The 10,027-nt window shown below is 43.1% G+C and overlaps 1 protein-coding gene across 1 annotated transcript in view; it reads left to right on the top strand.

The window, feature by feature from the left end:
* The first annotated feature begins 543 nt into the window (after positions 1-543).
* atp1a3a (ATPase Na+/K+ transporting subunit alpha 3a) overlaps positions 544-10,027 on the top strand; it is a 42,247-nt gene continuing 32,763 nt past the window's right edge. The window contains exons 1-2 of the mRNA XM_026927874.3: positions 544-887; positions 8,220-8,333. Of these exons, the coding sequence (XP_026783675.1) occupies positions 882-887; positions 8,220-8,333 (120 nt within the window). The 5' untranslated portion in view covers positions 544-881. The remainder of the gene's footprint in view (positions 888-8,219; positions 8,334-10,027) is intronic.

Here is a 10,027-nt window from a genome sequence, read left to right as displayed (position 1 = left end):
GTTCCAGCATGACAATGCCTCTGTGCACAAAGCGAGCTCCATGAAGACATGGTGTGTGAAGGTTGGAGTGGAAGAACTGGAGTGTCCTGCACAGAGCCCTGACCTCAACCCCACTGAACACCTTTGGGATGAACTGGAACACCGACTGAACCCCAGACCTCCTCGACATCCCAACATCAGCGCCTGACCTCACTAATGCTCTTGTAGCTGAATGAACACAAATCCCCACAGCCACGCTCCAACAACTAGTGGAAAGCTTCCCAGAAGAGTGGAGCTTATTATAACAGCAAACACACGGGGAATAAATCTGGACTGAGATGTTCAACAAGCACATATGAGTGTGAAGGGCAGGGGTACACATACTTTTCGCAGTAGAGTGTAGAACGGAATCCTGTACATTTACTCAGCAGAAAAAAAGCATATTTTCCAAGCTGTTCGTCCTGCAGCCTGGTTGCGAGCCTGCTTTCTGGCGCGGAGGGACTGCGCGGCTGTGACTGCGCGGCTGTGACGCGGCTGTGCGGCGGAGGGATCAGAGCGCAGCACAAGCGCTTCGGCTCTTCATTCTCAGCAGCAGGGCTCGCGCGCGGTTCAGCGCTCTTCCTCAGCGCGCTCTGTTTCCTGCGCCGCGTCCTGCGTCCTCTCACCTTCCATCCATATAACAAACAACCCGATGTGCTGTCCTCTAACCGCACTCTCTTCATGACCTTGGCTGTTTCTGTTATTATTCACCATATAAGGAATGGGTTATCCATTTAACTGATCTATTTTCGAGCATCCGCTTGTGTCTGAAGGGTGTTTCTCCTGCAGGACGCGACCTCCTCGTTTTCTGCATCTTTATTTCTGATCGACTGAAAACAAGCGCCGCTTGATCACCGCCTGAAATGGGGGTAAGATCTTTTATCTTTTCTTGATCTAGACGCGCACTTGTGTGTTTAATTTCATCATAATGTCGGATTCGTGTGTCATTCTGATGTCTAGGCTCTTCCACGCCCTGTTCTTACCTCATGGAAAAAGACAAGTGTAATCTCTCGAATAATCCCAGTTTACCATAAAGAGAATTCAGCACTAGCACTGGGAACAGGCAGTGAACTAAACTAAATACTGTCCACTGCGGTAACATGCGGTTTTGGACTGAAAAAGGAAGAATGTGCAGATATTTCAGGATGCCTCCGCCTAAATGCGTCAAGCCTGTGTGAGGTGTGCTGTGTGTAGCGCTGCGGTTCTCCAGGCTGGCAGACATGTTCCTCATCAGAGAGCTCAATCCACAGCCCAGCTGCACAGCCTCGCCTTTAGCACAGCCCCTCCTAACACACAGCCCCTCCTAACACACAGCCTCGCCTTTAGCACAGCCTCTCCTAACACACAGCCCCTCCTAACACACAGCCCCTCCTAACACACAGCCTCGCCTTTAGCACAGCCTCTCCTAACACACAGCCCCTCCTAACACACAGCCTCGCCTTTAGCACAGCCTCTCCTAACACACAGCCTCGCCTTTAGCACAGCCTCTCCTAACACACAGCCTCTCCTAACACACAGCCTCTCCTAACACACAGCCTCTCCTTTAGCACAGCCCCTCCTAACACACAGCCCCTCCTAACACACAGCCTCGCCTTTAGCACAGCCCCTCCTAACACACAGCCCCTCCTAACACACAGCCTCGCCTTTAGCACAGCCTCTCCTAACACACAGCCCCTCCTAACACACAGCCCCTCCTAACACACAGCCTCGCCTTTAGCACAGCCTCTCCTAACACACAGCCCCTCCTAACACACAGCCTCGCCTTTAGCACAGCCTCTCCTAACACACAGCCTCGCCTTTAGCACAGCCTCTCCTAACACACAGCCTCGCCTTTAGCACAGCCTCTCCTAACACACAGCCTCGCCTTTAGCACAGCCTCTCCTAACACACAGCCCCTCCTAACACACAGCCTCGCCTTTAGCACAGCCTCTCCTAACACACAGCCTCGCCTTTAGCACAGCCTCTCCTAACACACAGCCCCTCCTAACACACAGCCCCTCCTAACACACAGCCTCTCCTAACACACAGCCTCTCCTAACACACAGCCTCTCCTAACACACAGCCTCTCCTTCAGCACAGCCTCTCCTAACACACAGCCTCTCCTAACACACAGCCTCTCCTTTAGCACAGCCTCGCCTAACACACAGCCCCTCCTTCAGCACAGCCTCTCCTAACACACAGCCTCTCCTAACACACAGCCTCTCCTAACACACAGCCTCGCCTTTAGCACAGCCTCTCCTAACACACAGCCTCTCCTAACACACAGCCTCTCCTAACACACAGCCTCTCCTAACACACAGCCTCTCCTTTAGCACAGCCTCGCCTAACACACAGCCCCTCCTTCAGCACAGCCTCTCCTAACACACAGCCTCTCCTAACACACAGCCTCGCCTTTAGCACAGCCTCTCCTAACACACAGCCTCTCCTAACACACAGCCTCTCCTAACACACAGCCTCTCCTAACACACAGCCTCTCCTTTAGCACAGCCTCGCCTAACACACAGCCTCGCCTTTAGCACAGCCTCTCCTAACACACAGCCTCTCCTAACACACAGCCTCTCCTAACACACAGCCTCTCCTAACACACAGCCTCTCCTTTAGCACAGCCTCGCCTAACACACAGCCCCTCCTTCAGCACAGCCTCTCCTAACACACAGCCTCTCCTAACACACAGCCTCTCCTAACACACAGCCTCGCCTTTAGCACAGCCTCTCCTAACACACAGCCTCTCCTAACACACAGCCCCTCCTTCAGCACAGCCCCTCCTAACACACAGCCCCTCCTAACACACAGCCCCTCCTAACACACAGCCTCTCCTAACACACAGCCTCTCCTAACACACAGCCTCTCCTAACACACAGCCTCTCCTAACACACAGCCTCTCCTAACACACAGCCTCGCCTTTAGCACAGCCTCTCCTAACACACAGCCTCTCCTTCAGCACAGTATTTTCCACTACATATGTGTGTAGAAGAGTCACAGGGTCAGTCACTACATCTGGCCGTCGGTTTGAGAGGGAATGTGATAAGGGTATATCAGATTACCAGAATTCATGTTTTCATTTTCTAGACTCTCCTAGTGCCTGAAAAAAACATGACGTAATTCTGTCAAGGATATGTACAAAAGTCAAAGATGGGGAAATATCTGAGATTTGCAAACACAATGCCTTCTTTAGAGAACTTTTTAAATTCATACATTCTGCACACTGGATTTGTGACGCCACAATAAACGGGCAAGAGGTGCTTCAAGATGGATGCTCTGCCAGTTTCCACATGATTACTGATGCAGGGGTCGTCTACAGCTCAGGCTCACATTTCCTATCTGCAGAAATCCTTCAGTGACATCCAAGCCTTATCAAATTTCCTATCGACTGGGTTGGCCAAATGCAGTCTACTGATTGTCCAAACGTGTGTGTGTCTAAAAATTTTGTTGTTAATTAAATCAAACCGACAAAAGCATGTGTCTGGTATGGCTGAAGGTCAGGTACTAGATACGTCGCAGGATTTTTTGTAGAAATGAAACAGAAGGATGGAGAAGGTGGACGAGGGAGGGGGGAGATGGAGACGATGTGACCTTCAGGCAGGTTCACCCTGTGGGTATCAGAGGATGGAGAGCTGGGACAGCGTGCTGAAGCGAGTGCTCAGTTGGCGGAGGGAGATTCCAGCTCTGACGTGCTAGGGAGGGAAGCCAATCAGGAAGCTCCCAGAAAATAATAGGCATGACTATGGATTATATTTAAGAGACACTGTGACATTGAACGCCGTGCAAAGGCGCATACTAACGTGCTAAATAGTTGACAAATTATGGCAATATTTGTGTTCTATGACCAGATTTACCGTACAGATATCTGTAAGTCATTTACGAATAGAGAAAATGTTAATTTACATTATCTATAATTATATTTTCACTAGTAATAATGATGTCACGATTGCAGCTGAGTTTTAAAATCCCAATTCAAGATATCTTCAGTTCATTTCTGACTATCTGGAATTAAACTATAGATATCTACACAATAAATTATTTCTAGAGTGGTTAGTCATAACTCCAATTAAATTATCTCCAGTTCCTTACTATCAGTATTCTTATATATATATAAAATATAAGGTCCATAAGTATTTGGACAATGACACAATTTTTGTCATTTTGCCTCTGTACTCCACCACGATGGATTTGAAATGAAGCAATCAAGATGTGATTGAAGTGTAGACTTTCAGCTTTAATTCAAGGGGATTAACACAAATAATGCATTAACCCTTCAGGAATTTCAGCCATTTTTACAGAGTCCCTCCATTTTTTTTTCCATTTTCATGACAAATTATGGTGATAAAGGGTCTGGAGTTGTCAGTAAACTGACCCGCACAGTTTAAATACGCACAAAAACAGGCAATGGGTCAGAAACTGTATTATGCATTGTCAGAAAGTTGAAAAAGGACAACATATGGTATATACAGTGCACCATATTTAACAAATATTTAACTAACATATTTCTTCAGCATAACTGTAGCATTTTGATAACACTGTTAATGCAATGAAAATATTTCAAAATTCTTTAAGATGGCCTTTTTGATTTTGTAATTTTTTTGTATTCTCAGTTATGGTTACTCTTTCACCCTTTCTGTCAAAATAATTCTCTCACTTTTTCATTTCTCGCCACATGATGAGCACAGTGTAAGTGTGTGCTTTTTGCTGATGTATTTCCTGCACTGTGGTGTTGGTTTTACAGTCTTGTTGAGGGTGGCAGACTTGGCACCTTTTCCACTTCTTGCCATCACCTGTACCCACTGCAGTCATTGCTTGCTGATTGGCTGCAGGTTTGGATATTTTCAGCTTGAAATTTCTGGACAGTGGTTGCAGCTGCTGGGGACTGAGGTGGCTGGGATGGCCTCTGGATCTTGGGAGTGATAAGTACTTTTCCAAGCTCCTCCAGGAAAACCCTTTGCAGTCAATGACTGCCTGAAGAATCCGTGGACATCACCAAATGCTGAGTTTCCTCCCTTGAGATGCTTTGCCAGGCCTTTACTGCAGCCACCTTCAGTAGCTGCTTATATACTCGAGTGACAGGAAATCTTTTAGTCTCTGGACCTTTTTACTGTGGTGAAGGTGACCATTCTATACTACTATCTTTAGATTTGCATGGTCCAACTCCTCCTGATGGTGGCTGTGTTCCATTGTTTCTGATGGAGGGGAATCTATGGCTTACTCATCCTCTGAATCTTCTTCACCTGAAGAAAATTCAACATCTGGAATTTCAACTGTAATGTCCTCTACATCTGAAGCGTCCTCTGTCTCTGAAACCTCTTCCTCTATTTCATATCACATTGCAAAATCTATGAAAAGACATCTTGGTCTGTCCGTCTTTTGGAGCTGATTTTTAGCATCTATGTCTGACAAAGTCTGTTGCAGCACTGTAGGGAAGCTCCTTTTTACCCTCTCAGGGCAAACAGAACCAGTCATAACAAATATATACATGGAAGACCTTTTTATTTTATTTCTGTGAAACTATCTCTGAACAAGAATGTATCAGGGTTAAAATGACCCACAACACCATATTTGTATACAAAGTGATCAGGCTTTGCATGTAAGTTCATGACCCTAAATGAGGAAAAGTCAAACAATTTCAGGTAGAAAAGGAGACGGTAACCAGTATTTCAGACTGCTCAAAAGTGAAAATGGGTCAAATTGACCCATAACACAATGGGAAGGTTAAGGCAATGAAATTATGAATATTCTTCAATGGCCGAGTCAGTCACCTGACCTCAACCCAACTGAGCTGCTTTTCACTTACTGAAGACAGAAACTGAAGGCAGAAAGTCCCACAAACAAGCAGCAACTGAAGGGATCTGCAGTAAAGCCCTGGCCAAGCAGCTCACGGGAGGAAACTCGGCATTTGGAGATGTCCATGGGTTCCAGACTTCATGTAGTCATTGACTGCAAAGGATTTGCATCCAAGTATTAAAAATAATCCTAATATTTAAGATTGTTATTTTGTCCAAGTACTTCTGAGCCTGTGAAAACGGAGGGACTCTGTAAAATATGGCTGTAATTCTTAAACGGTTAATGCAATATTTCTGTTATACCTCTTCAATGAAAATTATTGTACGTAATGTTTATTTGAACAAAAACATTTAAGGACAACTTATCAACATTGTATTAAAAATTAATTAGATTGCGTGTTTGTTTATGAACTGTTTTTCACCTGCATACACGGTTTTATCTGATCTTGCTGCAGATTTGCCACATCTCGTGTAAGAGAATTCACCATTTATAAACAATTTCATTGCTGGCCTTAATGGACAACAGCGTCTTCATTGTGATTTGCTCAAAACTTTACTGTGCTGTTTTTACTATTTGGGCTTTGGGTGCTTTCGTCAAAATACTGACACAGAAAACTGTAGAGTCTTAACTTTTTAATAGACTCTCATATAAATAATATAAGTATTTTAAAAATGGGTTAATCAGACAATTAGGTTCAAAACAGCTTTCACTCTGTTTATCCAACTGAAGTTCTGCTTTGTTACAGCTCGGATCAAGCAAGGGAAGTCTCGACAGATGGTCAGATTACTTTTACTCACACACACACGGACACACATACAGGCACACACATACACACACAGCACACACACACACACACATACAGGCACGCACAAACACACACACACACACATATGCACACCACACACACACACACGCACACACACGCACAAACACACACAGCACACACACATATGCACACCACACACACACACACACACACCCATGCATGCACACAAACACACACGCACACACACGCACACACACTACTAGTAAACATGGCCTAATGGAAATGATTTTGTGCTTTTTTTTAATAGAGGTTTTTAATTTTTGTCATCTGACAGGTCTATGAAACAGAAACAACTCTGCAATTCATACCAAGTTTTTTATACAATTTTGTACATTCCTTATAAGGCTATAAAGATTACTAGGTTTGTCATATCAAGTGACATTCAGACTGACATTAAGAAAAGTGACATAGGATTGCAGGAGACCATAAAAACCTTTCCCCTTTCATAAAAACAGACATTTCCAAAGCACTTTGGAAGATAATGATGGCTTGTTGTGACCGTGTGACAAGCAGGTTTGTTCAGGTAGAACCTGCTTGGCAATCTTGCTTGAGAAATAAAGATCCTCCCACTTTTTTTTTTTTTTTTTTTTTTTTACAGCTTTTAACAGTCTGTACAAATAGGAATGTGCAGAGACAGTGTTGATGTGTTTTCCCCACTATAGCACTGTGAAATTATCTTTACGTGTTTGTGGAGTGCGTCACAGATTTCAGTCAGGTGTCCTGCTACAGGATTAGCACAGAGCTCACTTAAAATAAGAAACTCCAATGGTGAGAAAGAATGAATCATCAGCGCATGGCTGGTGTCATGAAATCAGTAGCCTGTCTCCTCAACTCATTAGCACAGATGAGATCATCAGCCAGTCGTTGTGTGTGTGTGTGTGTGTGTGTGTTGGAAGGAAATGTAGGCGGGGTATAGGAAAGAGGTTTTGCAGTTTAATAAATGCACATAAAATTATGAAATAAAAATATTTCTTGATTTATTTTTGTAATTATGCAGTTATATTTAAGGAAACAGACAATTACTAATTGATAATTTAATTGTACTTCTTAATAATAAACACATTTTACTGTCAAAAAACCCAGTATACAGCAAATACATACAAACTCATTCATGGCAAATTATTTTCATTTAATCTGAATTCTGTTTTCAATTTAATAATACAGGATGTGCTGGTAGATGCAGTACATTTCAGTGTAATTACCAGCTCCACATTTGTCATAAAGACACACACACACACAAAATAAAATTGACACTTCCATCTCGGGAGTCTGTTTGCGTTGTGTAGCAGCATGCGGTGAAAAAGTGAAAAAGTTTGCTTTAAGGGTCCGCGGTATAATTATATTATTTATAACATTAATGGTTAATAAAAGATAGAAGGTAGAAAAGATAGAAGGTAGAAATACCAAAGTGATTAATTATGTAATTAATTTTAGAGTAACATCAAAAAGTGTGTAACCTCAGGACTCTTCATTGCAGAAAGATAAGAAGAATGGTGGTTGGCTTGTACATACCAACTCATTTTGTTAGGTCAGTAGTCCTGGATAATGTTTTGCTGAATGAACGGGACTCATTCTACTTTTTCTTTACTTTCCCCCCCAGTACGGACGGTCAGACAGCTACCGCGTGGCAACCACGCAGGACAACGATGAGAAGGAGTCTCCCAAGAAGAAGGGAGGGAAAGATCTTGATGACCTGAAGAAGGAGGTGCCACTGGTAAGACCAAAACACACCTGCTGAATTATAATAAATCAAAGTCTAACCTTAACTGCACTGACCAATAGAAACATTTGTGGTTTTGTCTCAGATAAAATGTGTAATCTGTGTGGACCAGCATGTGAATAAGAACATATTTTTTGTTGTTAAAATATAAAAAAAATATGTAAAGACACAAAACACACACATTCTCACGTTATTACAGATTAGTTATTCCTGAGGTAAAACTTTGTGTTCTATGGTATATTCAGTCTGATTCATTTGACCGCCTCACAGTTTATCTATGAGTTATGACTGCTATAAAAAGGTTGTTGGTAACATTGGTATTTCATTTCATTAGGGATAAATTAAAAAATTTGTAAGTTTAAAATTTATATCCTGAATTTATATATTTCTGTAAAGCTGCTTTGTGATAATGTCCACTACACGCTATACAAATAAAGATTTGAATTAAATTGAACATCATTTTGGTACTAGATAGTATGATCTAGCTTAACACAGGTGCAGTAGTACAGGGCAGGATATTTATGTGTAGAACTGAAATAGTACTTATTGACGGCCATCTGAGAATCGTGCTCACAGAGCAGTGGTCAAAATACTGACACAGGGTTAATTCATGCAGGCATTCAGAAGTCAAAACAATAAGAAACAAGACTAGAACTGGAAAAAGCAAATACAGAAGGAAATGCACAGGGGACTAGGTGCGGGTAAACATTGGGGAACAGATAACCCAGGCTAATAATTGTGATATACAGTAAATATTTAAAGCTTTGCCAAAGTCACAGGGAAACACAGATGGTGTAACTACACAGGGCAGGATACAGTATATACGAAGCTGCTTGCAGTCATTTTCAGATGTATTTAGACTGCATAAAGCATGTTACGTACTAAACAGGCATGTCCACCTTAAAGCACAGTTAAAGCACTGTGTATGCAGCAAAATACAAAGTGCGGTTCTCTCCCTTATTATATGCATTTGAGTGATGATAGTGTAAAGAAATCTGGAGTAATGGGAATGTGACTGATTACATATTCCATTTGATGTACTGAACCTTGGGAAAAATAAACTATATGGTCAAAAGTATGTGCACCCCTGACCATCACACCCATATGTGCTTCTTCCCCAGACTGTTACCACAAAGTTTAAAACACACAATTGTATAGAAAGTCTCTGTGTGCTGTAGCTTTACAGTTTCCCTTCACTGGAACTAAGAGGCTCAAACCTGTTCCAGCATGACAATGCCCCTGTGCACAAAGCGAGCTCCATGAAGACATGGTGTGTGAAGGTTGGAGTGGAAGAACTCGAGTGTCCTGCACAGAGCCCTGACCTCAACCCCACTGAACACCTTTGGGATGAACTGGAACACCGACTGAACCCCAGACCTCCTCGACATCCCAACATCAGCGCCTGACCTCACTAATGCTCTTGTAGCTGAATGAACACAAATCCCCACAGCCACGCTCCAACATCTAGTGGAAAGCTTCCCAGAAGAGTGGAGCTCATTATAACAGCAAACACAGGGGGAATAAATCTGGAATGAGACGTTCAACAAGCACATATGGGTGTGATGGTCAGGGGTGCACAAACTTTTGGCCATATAGTGTAACTATTCAGGAGCTGGAATCGGCTCACCTACATCAGTAACATGTACATCAACACATTAAATGGGCCTTTTAATGACAATGCCGATACC

The sequence above is a fragment of the Pangasianodon hypophthalmus genome, chromosome 29, assembly GCF_027358585.1.
Source record: "Pangasianodon hypophthalmus isolate fPanHyp1 chromosome 29, fPanHyp1.pri, whole genome shotgun sequence".
Lineage (NCBI taxonomy): Eukaryota > Metazoa > Chordata > Actinopteri > Siluriformes > Pangasiidae > Pangasianodon > Pangasianodon hypophthalmus.
This window is presented reverse-complemented; position numbering and strand designations above follow the sequence as displayed.